Source organism: Alligator mississippiensis, chromosome 2, assembly GCF_030867095.1.
Source record: "Alligator mississippiensis isolate rAllMis1 chromosome 2, rAllMis1, whole genome shotgun sequence".
In the NCBI taxonomy this organism is placed as follows: domain Eukaryota; kingdom Metazoa; phylum Chordata; order Crocodylia; family Alligatoridae; genus Alligator; species Alligator mississippiensis.
Window position 1 is genome coordinate 181,412,219 of NC_081825.1, and position 22,163 is coordinate 181,434,381.

Below are 22,163 nucleotides of genomic sequence, written 5' to 3' on the forward strand. Positions count from 1 at the left end.
GAATTAAATTTAAACAATTACTGCAAGTATCAGTATCTACTTGCAAAGCATGAATTGCTAGTTTCACATAACTCTAATCCCTAAATTGTACTATTTTAGAACATTTCTGATCATGGTTTAAAATAATCTTTATAATAAAGCTGGCAGTCAGGGTTCATGAGTAACTACTTAACCTGAACCCTGCAAAACCCCTGCTTACACAGAGTGACTTGTGCTCTCCTCCTCTAGTGGCCAGTCTACATCTAGAAGACTGACTCATCTACAAGCTTTTAACTACGGGCCATCAAGAGATGTAGGCAAGCCCACCACTGTTGCTCCAGAGGCACTGTATTAAGAAGCTGCTGCCACCTCATAAAAGGGTTGCAAATATCAAGTTGCAGTGGCACAGCAAAAGCCACTTCCTGCCCAGTGATGGTGCCCTGTTAAGAGTATTAACGAAAGAAAACACCCCTAGGATCTTAACCAGTGAAGTTACATACTACCCACGACCATGAAGAGTCTGTCTCTTCAGTCATGGTAATCACCTGCTGTGGCAAAGCAACTAGAAAACATTCCAGATGAGAAGAAAGGGAAAGATTCCCATCAACCTGAAACAGGCCCAGAGCTATTAAGGATGTTAGTGATCACTATCCCTTTGCTACTCTACTGATATTCCCAGTTATTGTTTTAATAACTGAGTAAAACAAGTGGTTTAAAGAGCTGCAGTATATGATTACACTTCACGTCTATTATGGAGAATATATAAAGCGTAAGTAGTAATAGCATACTGAAAATTGATGACTATGAGGATTTTAACAAAGCTTCATTTTTTGAGGATGAAGAGGTAATAAACAAAAACAAAACAATAGTCATAGGTTAATATAGGAACCCCTTTGAGTAATGATCTTGTTAACTGACCTGCTGTGTAACAAACACTGTATAATATGGAATTCTCTGCTAGTGGCCAGCATCAGCAAACCTTCCCTTTTGGTGACAAATGGACCAATAATAAATAGGAGGCCATTCTCTCATGATGTTGGTACAGCTTTTTAAAGGTCCAGCTCTCTGTGCCATATGATTACACAAAAACCTGTACTTTCATTAAAAAGAAAGTTGCTACCCTTCTTCATAAAGAAGAAAAGCTTGAAAATGAGATTCAAGTGTAACCTGAAATCTCAAAGAAACCAAAAGGCAAAGAAATGGGAAATGTACTCACTGCTAAAAAACTCATGATTTTTTAACTAATTGGGATTTTGATTGCTCTGGGTTGGAATACCAACTACTTCAAAGGTAAACAATGAAATGGCAGCGACAGATAAATTAAGAGGCCATATACATAAGTAATCTGGAGACAGCAGGCATTAAACTCTTGACTCAGGTTTCCTCTGTAGACAAAATATTTACAGGCAATGAAAACTACAAGGAGAATCACTTTGTGAGCTGCATTTAACATTATGCCACATTACGCTGAACAGATACCTTTTCACCTAAAATTTATCAGTGCCTGTGGGACTATGTGGGCAGACCTTTTGCAACCCAGTGTTATCCACTACCATTAAACAATGGCTCTGGGTTACTACTGCTGCAGACAGGATATGTTAAAAAATCTTATCAGGCTTAGCATATGATTAGGTTAAAAATGAATGAAGACAAAAAGCCTTGAATTTTCAGATTTATAGCAGCAGATAATGAAGCAGTGGGAGGTAAGAATATTTCACTGGCAATGTCTTCCAACAGCAATGTACTGAGAAACATGAGGAGATTGATTTATTTTTCTCCTGAAGAAGTAACCACCACTACCCTGAAACCACAGAGCATGTTGTGGTCATGGGAAAAAAAACAGTTTATAACAGAAATGACCGTCCCAAGGGAGGTCAAAGTTCAGCCAGCACATGAAATCTTGGAGAAATGCATATATTTAAAAAAAAAATCTTGAGAGCAGCAAAGAAGCCAAAATGTTGAAGATGCAATACTTCTCCAAAGAAATGAAGGTCTTATTTTATTCTCTTATTAAGTATGATGCTAAAAGCACTGACAATTTCTGAAATTATGAAAGATTTGGTAAAGGGTACCTGCTCATCTGGGTGTTGCTGAAATGGTCTCGATTTTCAAGAGCATGTCCAAATCACATTCCAAACCAGCTCTGTTTGAGAGCACGCAAAATGATGCATTGTGATCTTATTATCTGTATTAGGACTTTTTCAATGCTAGGCCATGATATGTGATGCAACATTGTCACTTGGTGTCAGACACCACTTTCAGAGGACAATCCTCAAAAGTACTATATCAGACAAACTTAAACAAGTGTCAATGCCAGAACTAAAGGTTCTACGACCAGGCAGAAGCATTTTGGTTGAGAGATGGGAAGCAGAGCATGGCCCGTGGAGAGACTGAAGGCCAAATTTTGGTCAGAGATAAACACACAATGCATATACAAGCACTCAACTTGGGCCTACTCTGCAGAAAGGTACAGGTCCTTTTTTTTTCCAGAGGCTATGTGCATTCAATAAAAGTCAGATGTCATGAGGGTAGTTTTATGCTAGAGCTTGGGATCCCAGCTTGAGTGTCAAACTCACTTGTGCTCCTCAGACCTAGTAGTAGGATGAGCAAAGGAGCAGGGGTTAGCACAGCCATTGCTCTCTCTCCTGCCACCAACATGCATGCCTATTGTGGCTCCATAATGGAAATTTGGTGGCAGGCCCTGTCCCTGCTCACTCTGCCCCTGAATTTTCCGCCCCTCTAAGAACCCTGTAGGCTCCCTGGGCCATGTTTGACATCTTAGAGATCCCTTCAACAGGGAGAGGGAAGGATAAAATATGCTTCTGAATGGTAAAATCATAAAAACAAACCCAGCAAACAGGAAGCCAACTTCATAATTTGGCAGGCAGGCAACTAGGTGAGCTCTTGTGTTTTCCTTGTTCCCTCTCTTTTTCTTGAATTCCTGATAATGGGTGGGGGGGGGGGGAGAATCAAAGCAGCTCTCAGTTCTCATACTCCACTCTCACACAAGTGTGTTATCTGTTGACCCAGAGGGAAGCTGACAGAGAACTTCCCCCAAAAGACCTACCTTTAGAACCAAAACAGTCTTAACAAAATATCCAGGTAAAAGTTACAAATACCTACAGTTTGATTGAAAATAATCACAAACACCCAATATTGGCTCTCCCGTTCATTAAACTCCCACTGACTTCATTCACTTTCATGAACGCGGAGTTAGCTTTTGAAAACCTCATCTTTTTAAACCAAAGACAGTTAATGACTCAGTTTTTCCTTAACTTAATAACACTGAGATCTATAACACCTTTGAGCCTAGGTCTATCATTGTGGAGCCTGGACCTAAAAGTTCCACAAATCTCTTTATGTAACTCACTGCCTTGTATAACCCCCATGCCCCATCTAATACAGTCCACTTACCTCCACATGTTAAGAGGTTCTGTAGAAGTACAAGGTGCACTGGGCACGAGCATCTTGGAGTTCCATCCCCTTTTGCAATGCAGATGTGTGAACACCCACCATTGTCACGGGAGCAGGGGTGTGCGGCTGTATAAACAACATACAGAAGGGAATATTGTATACTGTAAATACACTATGATGTTCAGTTAGTGCAAAGTCAGAAACTGCTTCTGTGAGGAACCACCACATTTCACTAGAAATGAATGCAGTAAATAAATGACTTCTGAGGTCAATGCCCAAGTTCATTTACAGTCTCACTAAGACTAGACCGCTCCTGAACAATGTGACACATGGATTTTTAAAGTATTGCTTAGAGGCATTTGGAAATTCAGGTGCAGAAAAACCTTAACATGCTTCTTTGAAAAGAGTATATTTAAGGAATGAGTAGACTTCACATCTGCTCTTCGAAGCTAACTAGATGTCAAAAAGAACTTATACTACTTAAAAACAAACAAACAAACAACTCATGAGGTGCCTAGTTCTTTTACTCTCAAAGAACTCCTTAATTACTTATAAAACTGCAGTATGCACACAGAAGCAGGCCATGATTTAAAAGAACAGGAGGTTAGTTTTCTGTGTCCAGAGGGGAGAGGACTGGAGGTACTGGGCTTAAATTGCTACAAATGAGATTTAGATTAGATATTAGGAATAATTTTTTAGAGTGGTTAAGGCACTGGAACAGATTACCTGTGGAAGTTATGGAACCTTTGTCATTGGTAGGTTTTGAAGAGAAGGTTAGATAAATATTAGTCTGGGATGGTTTACGCAGGGATCATCTTGATTTGAGCAGGGAGTCTGGACTAAATGACCTCTTCAGGTCTCTCCTAGCCCTATTTTTCTATGATTTTAGGACTATAATTAGGTGTTTCCATCAGTAGTCTGATTCTCAAAAGTGTTGAGCACCCAATGTCTCTCAGCTGAAGCAACCAAAATATACAGGACATAGGGTGCAGAAGAAACAGAGATATGGTGATGTGAAGTTATCTGCCCAGGGTCCTAGAGATGAGCAAAGAACCTGCCTCCTGTTTCCTAATCCAAAGCCCTACCTGCTAGATAACACTGTCTCCTGTGTGCGCTGATATGCTTTGCTGGATTGGAACCCATCTCATTTCTGAAGACACAGAAGGAAATGTTCTGTGATACTAATGAACAGAGATGTTTACTTGGGAGAAGCCATGTAGAAACAGCTCCGTGCCAGACATGCTCTCCATTTGTGTTATCACTCATTTAAGCTCAGAAATCTGCCTTCACCTTTAAAAATATGTCATTATTATATCTGGTCTCAAGATGCCTCTGCATTTAGCATGCATTGTTAAAAGAGTAGGAGAAAATTTATTTAGAAAAATTGTTATGTTGTAAACGAGATTCACCTTTAAAAACATCAGCTTCAGATTTCAGCCCTGAAGGGTTTTTCCTTTCAAGTATGACTCAAAGTAGAGAGCAGGATCCACACCATAAACAAAATAAATCATGTTTTTCCCCATTCATGGTTTAGCTCAGTAGTGCCCAACCTTCTTGGGCTCCAAGCCAGAGGAGTGATGCATGGTTAGTCTGTGGGCCAAATCTGGTGCTAGGGATTGGTCTGTGGGCCCAATCCACAACAGGGTCAGCACAAAGGTGTGATCTGGCACATGGCCCCAGCCCTGGCCCCATGTGCCAGCTTGATCCAATGCATGGAGCGTGGAAATATGGCAGCAGAGGAGCAGTGACAGCAAACTTTTGGACCTCCAAAGTTTTGGCAGCAGGGAAGCAATGACCTCCAAACCTTTGGACCCGTGGGGAGCCCTGCAGACCATGTGACACAGCTCTGCTCTGCTGGCTGGATCTGGCCATGGGACAGAGGTTGAGTATCACTAGGTTACCCCATGAAATCATTCCCTAATTGTTTGAATAGTGCTCAGAGTAAAAAAAGAAAAAAAACTCCTTTGCAGTGCTATACTGATGGGGCCTTTGAAACATGCTGGGCCTAACAAGGCTTCTCTTCCCATCCTTACAGTTCCCCACTACTACCAGCAGCAGCTAAGATGAACTCATACAAGTTACTGCCCAGTAGTTTAAATCCAAGCCTTTTCTAGTCTGTAAAGTTGCCAATTGAGAAATGCAAATATAAAGTGCAGCTGTTTTTCTTATGGCTGAGTCCTGTCATCCACTGGGGATGACATCTTCCACCATGGCATATCAGCCCATACACTTACAGAGGTGATTGGCTAGTATAACTGACTTCTGTATATCATATATCTAGTTTTTGGTCATAGATATCTAAGCAGCTTCTGGAGCAAATTATGCACTGTGCATGTGGGTACAGAACAGACTGCTCTCTTTTAGGAAACCAGCAGGCTAGCTGTATACTAACACCATTGTTCTGTACAAGGACAACTCATGACAGGAATGAGAAGAGGTTTATATGGTATTTTCTTCTGGGAGGGTCACAATCCTGCAAGGTGATAAGCACTCTAGTGTGCGCCAGCTAAACACTTGTTTGTAGTCACTGGGACTGCTCATATATTCAATGCCAGCGTGCTTAGTGCCCTACGGGATCAAGCCCTACCCCCAGTACAGTTTTTCAGGACAGGGATCTGTCTTCAGTTTTGAGAATACCTTGGGTATATTGGGTGTTAAATAAATAGTCAAGATTGTTCATTAAGAAAAACAATTTTTCTTGGCTTTCAGCAGTCTCTGTTTGTTTGTTTTTTTAAAAAAAGAAGCAAAACCAAGAACTCCATGTGGTCTCTTTAGGGTGAATATCAGGGTTTACTGCAAGCTGGAGACTGAAGAATCAAAAAATGCACACGTTGGGATATATGCTGTGCACTTGATTTAGAAGTTTAAAGAGAAACCAGTATCAGCATAACTAGGCGTTGAAATAAACTTACAAAATTCTTCCATATCGAGCTCTTCCACAGCATGAATGCCTGTCAGGTGAGCAATTCGACCTTGGATCCGCGACCTCCTGGATCCATTTGTTTTCTCAACTCTCTCAATCATCTGCTGCTGGCGATCAATCCAGTACAAGTGATTCCCCAAAACAGTCAGGCCCATTGGCTGCAGGATGTTGGAGTCCTCCAGGGTCACACGGTTCGCTCCTGCCATCATCAAAAGCAAATGTTGGGTTTTTGCAACAGCCAACTTGTTTACATCTCTTCCACTGCTCCCCCCCTTACCCCCACCCTCCTACCTCCATCCCTTTTTCCAAAACACACTTTATACCTGAATGGAGTCACCATCAGGAATGCATTTTGGAGTTTTAAATTCAAATTTCTGATCCAGTACAACTGGAAATGGTTGCTAGGGCCACAATAAAAAATATCTCCCTCAGGCATTCCCAGGTAAACTCAGCTCTCAGACCTACATGTGTATAATACTAAACGGCCATTGGAAACCATTTGTTGGCAGTAGAGGGCAGGATTGTCCCCTAAAAGATTAGGTCTTTAAGGAGATATTTCTTGAGAAAGGCTTTCATGCTCTTACACTTTCATACACTTATTGGGTGTTCTAATAAAGATCTGCATATAAGAACTTTAGTGATGCCGGTCATAAAAATTTAAAAGCTGACAACTCAGTATCACAGAGATGAGGGCCATATAAAATCCTTAAATAAATATGGTATATACACACATACAAACCTAAGTTATGAATACAACTGAAATTGCAAGGTCAGCTATGTAAACATTAAGTAATTTTGGCATTTTTGTGGCCTCAGTCACCTTAATTTGCCTGCTTTGAGTGCATGAATGATCACAGACTAATCACGTGCTGTTTCTTTCCCCTGCTTCACTTGCTCTAGAAAGTAGAGAGCATGTGGAGTCCTGCCCAGAAGACTGCAGGTGGAGAAAGCACAGGTGCTGTCTATTGGTATGGATTATTTTTCCTGTAAAAATTCCCTGTAGCACCAAACAGCTACTCCGATTTCCTACTTCCCTTCCTACACATTGGTTGCCACAAGTGGCTTTCCCCATCTCACCCATCAGATGGCTAACATGCAAGGGGCAAAAGCCAGCTCTGTTCTGTTTTCTGCTACATGACTGAAAACTGAAGCACTGAAGTGTCTAGCTGGAGATGGCAGCCTCAGGAGCAAAGTGAGGGAGACACTGAAGAGAAGGGGGGGGGTGGGGGGCGAGTAGCTGGTTTATTCAGGACGCAGATTTGCCATTGAAAAAAATAATGGGTGAAAAATGGTGAAGGCAGAAGAACAGAAGGTGGGGATGGGAGACAGTATGAGTGATGGTGGGACCACAGAGTGTAGATTAGCTTGGAAGAATGGGAGGAGGGTAGAAGGGAGGGAGAAGTAAGGTCTATGAAAGGAAAGAGATGAGGAGGCAATGTAGAAGGGCAAGAGATGAAGCAACCCTGAGGAAGAGAAAGGGGGAAAAAAAAGAAGAAAGGAAATGAATGTAAGGAATGTAGCAAAAAAGGAAGAAGAAATGAAATGAACATTGATGTAAGGAATGTAGCAAACAATATGGAAAGGGAAGAAAAAAGCATGAGATACAGCACTTTATGGGTAAGGAAAGTTTCCTATTTATCTTAAGACAATTCAACTCAAGTACAGTTGGTTTATGGGTGGGGGGGGGGGGGGAGCAGGAAACCAGGTACATCAACATAATGAGCTTGGCTTATATAAATCTGTCTGCAAATTATTGCCCATGCTAGGATTGCTGACAAGATGTCAGCAGGTCCCTGTATGCTGCAGAGGCTATGCAATGCTGTTCTGGAGAGTCTGTCAAATACAGAAAGATTACAAGCAGATCTCACTTAGCTGGGGTACCACCCGGGCACTCTCTCAGATTTCAGGAATACTGGCAAACTGCATCACCAGCGCAGTCTGAGGTCCCTGAGGCATTTCCTATTTGACATGGAGACTTTCCAATCGTATCACCACTTTCAAATAAGCCTCCACATTCAGTCAGTGCTCAAAATAGCAGTGAACAGATTAACATATACCCTATTTCTCTTTGGACTGCTAATTCATCTCTCTCTATCCAGATTGTCCATTTTGGTATGTATCATCACAAAGAAGGGAGCTGAGAAGATGCTAAAAGCACTCAACAGTTCTCTGCTTCCATTTGATAGAAGACAACAAAAAAAGGCAAAATCATGCTTTGGTTTTGACTGATAGCTTTTGGCCAAGTAGAAACATAAAATGTCTACAGGGTGAGTTGCTGCTTTCCCAGAAGAAACCATGAGCATACAGACATTCATGATTTTTCTCCCGGAGCAAAAAAAAGCCACTCCAGGAGAAAAATAACCTGGGAACAACCACGATTAAATGGCTCCCAGGAGAGTTTCTCGTGGGCGAGCAAAGTTCTGTACATGTACATTCTGAAAGAAATTGCAGCAGTCTTCTGGCATCCCAGTCTGCTTTGCTCCCAGCCTTTCCACCATGGGTCCAGGGAGACAGTGTGCCACTGAGGCTGGTGCAGCCCTACAGGGAGCCCTCTTCACCCACATTGTGCTGCAGGGGAATACAGTCTCTAAGGTAATCTGGGTCAGCTAATCTGGGCAGTCCTGTGCACTGCTGTCATCTGTGGCCAGGCAGACCGCAGCACCTGCAGTGCACCCTGAGATGTGTATGTAGGGGTCTGCTGGCTGTGCAATGGCTCAGCATTCAAGCATCTGTCCAATTAAGTTTCTCCAACAGGAAAACAAACCCTAAAGAATTCTCTCAAATTATTTGAACAAATGTACAAAACCCAAGGTTACCAAACATTAGGAAATTTACAGACAGTCAGTAAAAAAAATTCAGGCTAAGAATGGCTGTCAGTAAAGTCTGTTAAAACACTTTAATCATCAGTAAAATCATGGGACGGGGAGGGTGGGCCCAGGGGGGGGAGGAGAGGGGGGGGGATGCAGGATGAGCTGGGGATGGACAGCATGGTGCAGCTTAGGGCATCAGGGTGAGTAGGAGACCCCTGATGAGGTTGGGCCAGGGGTGGGAAGGAACAGGGGAGTGAGTGTCAGGCAGAACAGTGTAAAACTATAGCTACAGTTAAGCAGGGTTGGCCAACCCAAGGAAAAAATTACTTCAAAATTTTACTGACAACCAAACTTTTTTGCTTGTTTACTATGATTGATGTTAAACCCATTATTTCACTTAAACTTGAACCCAACTTGAACTAACTGGGGCCTGGCAGCAAGGTTTCATCTACATTTTATAAAAAACATATCAGGAAAAACATTTGCAAGTAAAAATGCTTGGCTGTCAATAAAAAGTTTGCAAATGGTCAGTAAAAAAGTGTATTGGGTTGGCAACCCTGACACAGCTTTTGTCTCCAGTTAAGCTTTTTTCTTCATGTTACAAATCATCTATATTATGATAATGCATAAAGACCCCCACCAGGATTGGAAGATTTCCCACAAAAAACAGTACAAGTTGGCAACTCCTGCCTTGATGAGCCAACAGTTTGAACACAGAAAAGAGAGTGAAGGAGGGGAAACATATTCTTAATTCAGAATCAGCACAAAAAATCTAGGCTTTTTATTTCAGTAGGACAGACACACGATGCTCTGTGTTTCAAGAATTTAACATGAAGTTCAGATTTTTAAATCAATGTTTACTACCACCTGAGAATAAGCTTCAAAACTGCTACTTAGTAAGCTCACCAATTAATTTGACCAAGCTGTACAGACCAAGACCAGGGCCTATTGCATGGTTTCACACCAAAAAACTGTAATTAAGAGCTCATCCCACTGGGGTTGAATGACGTGATACTAAGCTGTCTTTGTCTAACCAGTAAGCTAATGTTTGACGTAATGTTAGTTTAAGCCACTCAACACTAAAATTTCATATTGTAAATCTTGATTGTAAGGTCTTTGGGGCAATGAGAGTCACCTCTTCTACAACTGTAGAGTGCCTACAATGAGGGAAGCCAAGTTCCACATTCACACTGATGTAGATGTATCAAAAAACTGACCACATTATAACCAACAATTATACCGCTCCTTCACTCTTGCCCAATCAACCAAGGAACTGAAATTTGGTGTTTAGAAAAAAAAAGGATGTAAATTAAAGTGGTATTTTCTTCTAAACAAAACAAACAAAAAAAAGCTCAGTTCAACTACTGTTCAAAACACTTTGGGCTTATATTTAAAATCAAATTAAATGAAAATTTGTTCTGGCTGCTGTTATCTTTAATTGATGACAGTTCAATAGCACATATAATAACAGGGTTGGTAACTTTTTATAAAAGGTGTTTATAAGTTATAATTTTGTTTGCTCTTGCCAAATGAGAGACACCTCAAACTACTGTTATGCCACAGAAGCCACATTCAGACAATTCCTGCTTGTGCATACCAGACATATTCTGCAAAAAAAAAAAAAAGAAAAAAAAATGGAAATAAAAGCAGAACTCAGTCGTACTGATGCCCCACAACTGAATTACAGAACAATGATAACTTGGCTTTTCTCAATCTGGCATTTGAAACTGTTTTGTATGACCACAGAATAAGATGACAGAATCAAGATTCACGAGTAGAAAAGTTAATCAACCCCAGGTTCAACTAGTTTGCTGTTTAAATTACTTAGAACTCAGCTGCTCATGAAAATATAGCATTTTTTTCAATTACAGCTGCTCTTAAATGGGCTCAGAAGATTATTACATCTATTGACATTTATGGTACTGCCAAAAGAAGCCATGCACAATATACACAGATCAAATAAAAGACAAATGAATGGGGGTCAAAGATTTTCCCACTATTTGAAATTAGTTCATAAACTAATTCTGAAGAATTGTCACATTCCCTTTAAAAAAAACACCCAATAAATGTGCAATTTCTTGTCTTGAAGTGGTACAAGTTTCACATCAGTACCTCCTCCTCACTCTTTCCACAAACAAGTGACTGCCATGGCTGTGGTCTATATAAGTGCCAAAGCTAATGCCTCAGCAGGGAAGCTGGTAGGGCATTCTCTGCCAGTACCAAAGGCTTTCTTTTGCCCAGATCTAATGCACCCTCTCCAGAGATCCATCTTTTCTCTCCCATGCCTGGGAAGGGCTCAGTGGTGGTGGTGAGGTACTTGTTTAGAGAATGTGTGAAGGAAGTGGATTAAATATGTTATTTCACTAATTACGGTAGGTTATTTGATTTGGGGTAGTTGACAACTCTTGTTATTAATTAGTATATTTTTAAGAGTGTCAGAGGGCACCTAGATGACTGAATGGCAGCTTTTGTGTTGTAGTTTCAGAAAAAAATCTGAACGAAGGAAGGACTTTACTCTCTACAGATAGAGGTCATTTTCTGGTTAACTAATAAAGATAATGAAAAACATGTTACAAGTAAAAGAAGCATCTAATTTCTGTAGTAATTAAATACTTTGATTTCCCCTATGAAATAGATGTGTAATCTTTTGAAGGTGGAAATTAAAATGTACATGAAAGAGAACGTTAAGCATGAAGGACAAATAATCCCTCTATTTAAGCATTCATCAAACCCAAAATAGAGGCTCTGATCTCAATAATTTTATAAATTTCAGTTACTTCAAATATTTTTTTTTAATATTTCTATTCACTTAGCAGTGACCTGAAGATGTTTACAAGGCCTTACAGGATTCCACAATCATCACTAGCTCAGGCTGGGAAAGAGCTTACTTGCTTATGAAAATGCAAATCCTATAGACAAGATGATGGGTTTAACATAGGAGTGGACAAAACACAGCCTGCAGGCTGGATCCAGCCCACCAGACAATTTCATCCAGCCCGCAGGCACCCATCAACTAATTGTATTCTATTCAGCCCATGTACCTCACTCCAACCCTCGTGTGGGGAAGGGCCAGGCCCAGCCAGCACACAGCTTCTTGGCTGGGCTGCTGCTGCCACTGCGCAGCCGCCAGGGGATCTGCTTAGCTTCCCTGGAGCCCGGTGGTTCCTCCTCATCTCCCTAGAGCAGCATGTGCTCCAGGTAGCAGGTAGGGAAGCGGCAGCTGGGCAGAAGCATGGGGCTGGTGGGAGCTTCTAGCAGAGTCCCGAGACCTGCACTGTGGCAGAAATGCCACCATCAGTGCCCCTCTGCAGAGATCTGTCTCAGCCAGCCTGAGAGGCGGGTGTTGAATCCCTCAGGGTGGGGATCTCCCACCTTGTCTGCATGACAAAAGCCTGGTGCCTGGGAGGCGATGCTCTGGTCACCTGGGCGGGGGGGGGAAAGACCCTGCCCTGCTCGGGCCCAGGTAGCCAGGGATGCTTTGGGAGATTGGTCGGTTTGTGGCCAGTATTGGCAGCTTCGATTGGACCGGGCTGCTGAGGTCAGAGAGGTTATTTAAGGGCCCGGGCCAAGAAGAAGGGGGTCAGCCATTAGCCATGCGGTCATCCAGGTGAATCTGAACCTGGCTCTCTCCTCATCACCGTATGCTCCAAGAGTGCCCTGCCTCCAGAGGAAACAACAACCACCTCTGGATGATGTGTGTGAGTAAGATACTAAAGATCCGATTAGATATTTAGCTTCAGTAACTCAGATGTGTTTAAACGGCTACCTCAGCCACCCTGGTTTGCTCTATGTGATTCCTCTGATATTCCTGTAAGATTTCTATGATATTGCTCTACCTTTTACCCTGTATCCGCCCTACCCTGTAATCAATAAAGTTCTCCTTTGTGACCGGTGTGGGAGACTTATTGAGGGGTGGGTCTAAATTATGCCGAGGAGGCCCCTTAGGTCTGTGGACTAAGGGAGGCTTTCCTATTAAGCCCCTGACTTGGGAAAGTGCCCCAAGTGCCTGTATTGGGTCTAGGACCCATTGGACGATCAGGCCTGCATTCTCCAAGGTGTGCAGAGCCAGAAGTGAGTCCAGAGCCTTGGATGGTGGCAGCGGGAACCCCAGGCTAGCGGGTGTGCTCCAGGGAAGGGGTCGGCCGGACGGGAGGCACCCCAGGGAGGCACTCGGAGCCTGGAAGGTGGTCGGGCGCAGGGAGGTGGGCGGCTCAATGCAGGAGCGCCCCCTACTGGCCCGCCACATGCACAGCAGGGGGCAGACAGCCAGCTCCATCGTGCAGGGCTTCCCTCAGCGGCGCATGAATACTGGGAGCTGCATGTGTGCCGCAGGGAGCCCCATGAGACAGAGGAGGGTCAGCTTGGCTGTGCTCCTTGTCACACGCTGCTGGGTGGCAGCAACTGCGTGGGCCATGAGCGCCTGCCATTTCATGGCAAGGGCTGTGCACCATGGGGAGAAGTGTGTGTGTGGGGGGGTCCCCACACCCCCCCATCCTCCCTCACATCCCACAAACCCCACACACCCACATCCGGACCCCACAACCCCCCACATATATACCCCCCAACATACCCTATGCCCCCCCCCACAGGCACACCCTCATAGCCCTCCCACACCCCACCGTATACACACACCCACCCCCAACCAGCCCTCATATACAATATATAAGAGTAAGACTTTATTTTTGAGTTATTATGCAATCACCTCTATATACAGTATGCAAACACAAATCATGACAAAAGTTGTTTTGTAATAACATTAAAATATTATAGTACGTGTTTGACTTTTAGTGTATGGTTTGGTTTTTTTCTGATTCCAAGATGGCAACCTTCCTCTCCCAAAAAGAGTACTTCTGGGGGCAAGGGAAAGGACTTCCAGTGGCAAAGGTCAGGAGTTAAGGGTGGGACTTCAGGGCCCAAGATGGCAACCAGGGAGCGGGGCACCTGTCAAGGAGTGGGGCTACCCTTGCGACCCTCAACCAAAACTCACTAAGCGGCCCTCTAGCTGAAACAACTGCCCACCCCTGATCTATATCTATATATGACAGCTAGTCCCCTTTTCCTCTTCCGTGAGTGCAGTTGTCAACACTCTTAAGTTGTCCATTTGTAGATACTATGACAGGCATTCACTACCCTCCTTCCTGGTGCAGTCTGATACAGCTACAGCTGTACCCGCAACTTCTCTCATGTTTCCTAAGGAAAGCTTCTATCCTCCCTACTCATTACACTATCATTTTACTTCCCAATATTTGTGTTCTGCTCCATAACCTTTGCATGGCTTCCACTGATGCCTGTCCTCCCTGCCCTTCCCCTCATCTTTGCATTTTAATTAGGGGTGCATCGATAAAGATTTTCTTGGCTGATACTGATAGCTGATTATTAACCAGCCATATAGCTGATTTCCAGGAATGTAGCCTAGCAGCTTGGAGAGCAGCGTCTTGTCAGATATAAGTCTGTGGGGGGGGGCGAAGGGGAATGGGCGGGGAGGAGAGAAGGGGTGTGGGGGGACAGATAGAGGGCCCCACAGTGAGGGAGGGAGTGTGGCAGAGGCAGGGGCAGGTGCTGCCTAGCAAGGGTGGGGGCTGGCTGGGCTCCGAGTGGACAGGGGCAGGGTGGGCAGTGGTGGTGCTAGGAGGGGTGGCAATGGAATCAACTATAGCCACCTCAAAATTCCCCGTAGCCACCTCTCCCAGCACCGCCACTGCCTGCCCTGCCCCTGCCTGCTCAGAGCCCAGCCCCAGCCTACCCCCCCCCCCTTTGGGGAAGAGGCTGGTGCAGCCCCTGGCCCCAAGCCCGCAGAGAGCAGGCAGCCCTTGCCCTGCACACAAACCCAAGGGTCACATACCCCTCAGGCCTCCCCCTGGGGTGCATGCAACAGCAGGGAGCTGCCCCCACTCCTTGCACTGCCCAGATGAGCTGATGCCCACTCCATTCTGCTCCTGGCTCCAAGGTCGCATTCACTATCCTGGCTGGGCAGTGCCTGCCTCTGCCCCACTCCCTCCCTCAGCACAGGAGCCTCAATTTGTCCCCGAGGCTGCTTCACGACCATAGACTTATCAGCAGGACGCTGCTCTCCATGGTGCCAAGCTGCATTCCTGGCTGTGTGCATGCTGCAGCTGTGTGCGTACATGTGGCATTTATCAGTAACATTATCGGCTACACTGGCCAAAAAGGGCCGACTGCTGATAATGTTAATTTTCCTTTTATTGGTGCCAATGTGATATGTGACTGATATGTTGGTGCACCTCTAATGTTAACCCTAAACCACCACTACTTAGCTAAACATCTTCTCCTGATTTCTGGTCCCTCTTCCAAATGCATTTCTGTATTCTGCATCTTTCCAAGGTCCCTGATGGCCTTACAATCTATATATGAATCTTATCCTGAGATTTTCTTCCCAGTTATGGGGTGCTCTGTTGCACAACTGCTCCCCTTCTCCCTACCTTCCATCCTTCTTCTGGGCTCTGTGCCACCTTCTCTCTGAACCCTGCCTTGGATTCCTGTTCCAATTGATGGTTTAGCCTCTAGCTTCCTAGAGATCACTCTTCCACAGGCTGCTTTCCCCGATGTATGGAGGAATCAGGAGTGAATGACACTGAAGTGTGCCAGAAAACAAAGATGCTAGTCCCAGCTCTGCCAGTGACTCAGTGACACTGAGCAGGTAATTTAATCTCCTTATTGCTTACTTTCTCCACCAATAAAACAGGGGTCCATAATATTTATTCACCTTTGCAACATGCTTTGTGAGCAACAGATCTATAGAAGCCAAGCATTATTATTATAAATATAAATTTGCATGACTGTCAGTAGGAAGGCTGGGGGGGGGGAGGGGAATGGAGGGAGGAAACTGCCAGGGCTTGCCTTAACTCTCACTGGCAGGCTTAATCACAATTCTAGACAAATTTGAAATAAAAAAAATAGGATATGCTTTGGGAGCTCCAAGTCTGGCAATTCCCCTTTAAGTTACCTCTACTGTAATCACCTACCTTACATATTCCCCTGCCCTAGCCTGTGTATGGTTTTTAAAACTCAGTTTTAGCTAGAGATTCAGAAAAAATGGAACACTCATGTATGGTATTTTCATCCTTTAAGAGGCTTACATTCTCTGATCACTTGGGTACTGCCAAGGAGAAGGTCTGCAATCAATCATTTCTGCAGCTGCCTCTGCAACAAAGGCATGACTGGAGCTTACAGAAGCCCTTGTTGAGCTTATTAGAGAATAAATCTATGTGCGACCTATACCTTTCTCAAAGGGCTTAGATGGCATACCACATACCTGACAAATCGCAGCTTTCGATGCGTTTGAGATCTGCATCCACCCAGAAGAGTTTCCCAAGCTTGTTGTCAATTACTAGTGCAACAGGTCGGATCAGCCCAGTAGTAAAGAGCACTTCCCTCTCTGTGCCATCCAGGGCTGCACGCTCGATCTTCGGGGCTCGTTCTTGCATGTTAGTGAAGTACATGTACCTGATTATGAACAGATAGGGCAATCAATTAACCAACAGTTTTGGCAGGTGGAGGTTTATCATTGGATCACAACAATGGGCATTGTCCAGCACACCTCCTCCCAAGGCTTAGCTTCCAGCAGTGACCCCTCAAAATCCTGCCTTCTCCCTGAGGCTCTTTCCCTGTCAGCAAATGAAAAAATCCCACTTAAATTAATGAGAATGAAGGTCACAGAACACAAGAGACTACTTAAGAATGGCGCCTCTCTGAGAAGTCCGGCAAAGGAGTCACTATGGACTTCAGCTCTCAGAATATTTAATATTCCTCCACATCATTTCTGGTTTTATACTGAAAGGTAGATTAATTTAAACATGCCTGAAAGATTGCCTGGAAAGCTTGGGACTAGTGAGGAAGAGTGTTTTTGGAATCAACATGGAAACGCATTTCACCATTTTAATTGCAAAAGCAGAAAGAAAGAATTTGCCTTCATAAACATGAATCAGGTCCTAGTCAGTCTATCCCAATATGACTCAAATCCCTCTTTCCCTGCAGTGGCCTCTAAGATGAGTTAAATATATCAAGCACTGTACACTATCCTACATACCCTAATTGAACAGTAAACTAAAAACCCTGCAATTGTTCCAGACAGATTTTCTTGGAACTTCTGTGTCTGCACGATTATGGAATACTGTCAGACAACATCTGTCAAACATATGATTCTCAAGCTACTTTTCTAGTGGTCAGGGAACTAGGCATCCAACTTATTAAAGAGAGCAGTAAAAGGGCTCATCCCTTACTTGTAAACCCAAAGTTAATGCAACTATGTACTAGAGATGTGGCATCCTGAATATAACTAAAACTATGACATAGCAAAACAACTCCTTGTATTTCCTCTGCCATGGAAAAATCACTCCAGCATGTGCTACCTGCTTTAATTCATTTCAAGGTTTTTAAAAACACAATTGCAAAATAAAATTTAGGCAAAACTGGCCGAAAGTACACAGAAAGGAAAACCTTCTGTTCTTATCCAATTGCCTTAGTAGCTGCTGTGATATTTTATCACAATGGAGACCTGACCCATTTCTGCAAACTATTTTCTGGGTGACTAAACATCACAGGCTACATCCTTAGCTGGCATAAACTCAGTATGACTCTATTAACATTGATGGCAATGTGTCCTTCAGAGGATCTGAGAATTTGGCCCAAAGCAATCAAATGTATGTATGTGCACACCATGCACACACGCGCGCACACACACGCACACACAGATATTGTACAAAGTGGATACATAAAAAAAACCCCTGTGCCCTGTTTGTCCAAATCACAGAAAGCAGGCTTACCCTCGCTCTGCATTAACTACTATGGCTCTTGGCTTGTCATGATCTCCTCGTAACACCATTCCAATTGCCTCACCATTCAGCCTGTGGACATTGACTGAATTTGTGGCCTCGCAGGTCCAATATAAGGTGTGACTATAAATATCGATGCTCAGATCATGTGGTTGCTTCTCTGGATTCTGGCTTTGGTTTGGAGTGCTCATAACAGTGAAGGGCTACAAGATAAAAAAGACACGGTTTGTGGAAATGCTTCATTTCTGGTGGAGGGAGAAGAGGGAGGATGGGTGGAACTTGCATCCTTATATATAAAGAAATATCCAAAATGATCAAAGACCAAGTGCAAGCAAGGAGCAAAACGGAGCAAATAAAGATTTGAGCTTTGAACAAGGGGAAAATATGTGAATAAAATCAACATATCTGTGAAAAAGCTCTGAAATGTAGTTGAATAAACCCTGTCACTAAAATCAATCAAAATGTGTCTGGACAAGAATATGTATGGAACACTTATTAATTAAGCACAGAATAGATTAGATGTCTTAATGACAAGATGAACCCATTTATAGGACCATCTTATAAAGTTAACTGTGTAAATCTGAAGCATCTATGTTACAAAACTGAACAGTTTTTAATTCAGCTGTCCTCTCCATGAGCTGAGCTCTTGCAGTGTTGCCCTGTCCACATGAGCATGGTTGTAAATTATTTCCCATTTTCTGAATGGAGCTCACAATATTTGGTGTTTTTCATAAAGCCCTAGGCTACTGCTATCCTTTGGTTATGCTAGGTTATGCTAGCCAGTTTGATAATGTAATATTCTAGCCCTCACCATTCTATGGAGAAAAGTTTGGAAACATATCTATCTGAAAGACCCACAAACCTAAGAGAAACTAAAATGTATTATTTTTAAAAGCTCATGCTTTTTAAAACTTGGTATTAACAATACTGTGGTTCCATTGCAACATCTTCTGGGTACTCATCCTGGAAGCCGCGTATTCTAATAAAATTTGAGAATAATCACCTCTGGTATCAGAGGCTGCTTACAGATGTTAAAAAAAAGCAAAAAATGGCACTGTAAACTCAGCACGCTCCCACACCAAGCCCACTGTATGCCCAGAAGAGGCACTGTGTTAGCCGGACCCGGCTCACCCAATGTCTGTACAGATCAGACACTTTAGTGGGGCTTTTGGCACTTTGATGTAACAGCTAATTGAATCAGCTATTAGATAAAATCACCAAAATGCCCCACTGAAGTGACCAATCTATACAGAGCTAGGTCGAACTACTGCACTGCTTATTCCAGTACAGCACTTTTTTGGGGGTATTTTTTAATGCTTATAAGCAGCCACAGTGACTGTCATGAGCATAACTGCTTCCTTGACTTACACAGTGCAGTTTTTCAATTCCAAAACACAGCAACATCAAAGCAAGTACGTAAGACTCAAGAAGTGAAGCAGTCCAGTTTATACTCAGTCTAAGCCAGTGGTTCCCAACCTTTTTCTTTCGCACCCCGTGGCTGGGAGCGGAGTGTGGCGGCAGTGGCAGCCTGGGGGGCGGGGAGCTCCCAGCACACGGTGCGGCTCGTCTTTTCTGTGCGGCACCACCGACATTGCCCCCACGACCCTCATTTGAGTCATGACCCTGGGTTGGGAACTGCTGGTCTAAGCCAACAATTTCAAGAAAAAAACTGTGAATTTGCAAAAATGCACTGGATTTTTACAAACTTGATTTAATAATATGAGTTGTGCTCAGTGACGCAGGCAAGGCATTATTTGTAGGTGTAGACTATTCATCTTGTCAGGAAATATGGAAATAAATAAAACAAAGCCATCCTCTTCCATACGCATGGAGAACTTTACCCAGAAATGGACAAATAATATCCAATATCCATACAAAGCATTAATTAGTAAAATTCATGGGACCATTAAGTAACAAAATTCAGCAAAAGCATAAGTAGTGAAAATTGTAAACTGGAAAGTCCAATTTCCAGAGAAGCTACTTCTTCAAAGCCCCTAACATTCTTTAACCAATGCAATACAGTAGAAAAACCCCCACAGAGCAAATTAATCTCCAATGTAATTCACACCTATTGAGTACCGATAAAGAGAAACTAGGCTCCAACAATTAACACCTTGTGTAACACTTTCTCAAAACTCTTCCACACCCCCAACTAGGCAGACAAAACTCTTTGGGTAGAGGTGATATCTTTTATTAGACCAACTAAATATTTGCAAAAAAATGTTTTTCTTTGCAAGCCTTTAGGCTCTCACACCCTTCATCAAGCCAAGGAGAAATTAAAGATGGTAAGAGGTCTCCCAGGTAGAAAAGCCAGTTTGTAAAAAGCTGCTTTGTGAGAATGCATTTGCAAATGGGTTTGCAAATAATTTCTCAGAGAACAGCTTTTTACAAACTGGCTTTTCTACTGGGAGAAGTTTTACCATCTCTAATTTCTCCTTGGCCTGATGAAAGGTGTGTGAATGCAAAAGCTTGCAAAGAAAAAAAAATTGCAAATATTTAGTTGGTCTAATAAGAGATATCATCTCTACCCAAAGAGTTTTGTCTGCCTGTGCCCTTAGACCAAAACAGCTACAACCAACATCCCTGAAAGATCATCAACTAGTAATTCATCCCAACCCTGATCCTTCCCAAAGAATCCAAAGACATTAATCAAAAGGCATAAAAAAGTGAAAATTTTCCTTCGTTTGTTGGAATTACACCAATCTTCTACACATCAGGTACCTTGTATCTGGGTCTCTGAATGCACAAAGAGAAGACATAGATAGATTATACTCCTTGTAAATCATGTAACAGAGATTACAGATGGCAAAGAACTGTGCATTTAAATCTTGTACACCTCAAATTTGTTTGCATACTATTTTTTCTAATGGCATGTTTAGAGAAACAGTTGAACTCCCAGAATATGGTAAAAATGGAGTGGCTGTCATTATCTAAAAGTAGCAACCCACTTTTCCCCACTACTGTTCAAGTAGCTGGAACAAGACATTTAGGGCCCTGATTTAGCAACACAATTAAGCATGTGCTTAAATCCATCTTTAGTCAGCAAAGCCCTTTAAAATGAACTGGGACTTAAGTGTGATTTTGAGATGACAGTACTGTTTTTTAGTCCCAGGCATCTTTACAATCATGATACCACTGAAGAATGGTATACACAGCACTGATTTTAAAAGTGTTTAACTCAGTAGTAGGTATACAAAAGTGTGCTTCATGTCACTGATTATCTATCACAGTTGTAAGGTCCACAGTTTATGATATATACACTATATAGCAACATGACTGTGCAAATTTAGACCTTGGGTCATGTAAATCATTACATGCTTTCCACAGAGAATAAAATTAAACATGAGTAAAAATATTAGCAGGAATAAAAATTAAGAACTGATGGCCGCTTTGAAAACTTCAAACAAAAATATACTATTTTTTTATGTATGCAACATGTAAACTTGCCTGGGTACCATCATCTTTTGCTCTTTTAATTATGTTTTGACGTCCATCCACCCAATAAATCAGTTTGTCTAAGGGATCATAATCAATGGCTTTGACATTTCTTAGCCCATGCATAGGGAGGATGATATCTGGACTTTGCTGGTCATCTGGGATCATCCGACTGATTGCAGACTTTTGGCTGAACAGTAAGAAGCTGCTGGGTGCTGAAATGAGTCAAATAAGAGTGCATAAGAGGAGGAAATGCAATACATAACACCAAGAAAAATTTCAGGAGGGATAAAAAGTATTCACAATGAAAACTAATTACTCCCAATTTGTGATTTTTGCTATTAAGTCTAAATGGTCCTGTTTTTATTCAACGCTTCATTGTTTTGGAAGGGAAAGATGATACTATCATGCCAAGACTGTATTTCCCTTAATATTAATAGAAGATTTGAATTCCACAGCAGGGAGCATACTGCTGTTAGAATAACAACTGTGAAATTAAGACTAACAAAGGCAAGTACTTTCAGATATTATCCCTTTGGGTGATTAATCGTTCTTTCTGGTGGTGGACAGGGGTACTTGAAAAACGTGTGTGTAAGCTTTTGTGGCAGGATCATCTAAATCTGAACAACAATCCAACAATGGTGCCTCTACCCAAGACTTTTATCCACATGTGAAAATTAGGCCTCATCTGGAAGGGCTCTGTGGACCACTGGAGAATGAAAATGAAGTCTGATTAATTGAAAGGGCTTGTGACTGCTTGTCCAGATTATCTAAAAAACCCTATTTTCTTACATGTTATTTTTGTTGTGT

At 42.7% G+C, this 22,163-nt stretch overlaps 1 protein-coding gene across 3 annotated transcripts in view; it reads right to left on the reverse strand.

The window, feature by feature from the left end:
* LRP5 (LDL receptor related protein 5) overlaps positions 1–22,163 on the reverse strand; it is a 271,539-nt gene that overhangs the window by 24,212 nt on the left and 225,164 nt on the right. For all 3 annotated transcript variants that reach the window (XM_019485201.2, XM_014604244.3, XM_019485200.2), the window contains exons 13-17: positions 21,366–21,568; positions 17,910–18,121; positions 16,400–16,590; positions 6,306–6,515; positions 3,394–3,519 (exon numbers count right to left, since the gene is read on the reverse strand). In XM_019485201.2, coding sequence (XP_019340746.1) covers positions 3,394–3,519; positions 6,306–6,515; positions 16,400–16,590; positions 17,910–18,121; positions 21,366–21,568 — 942 coding nt within the window. The remainder of the gene's footprint in view (positions 1–3,393; positions 3,520–6,305; positions 6,516–16,399; positions 16,591–17,909; positions 18,122–21,365; positions 21,569–22,163) is intronic.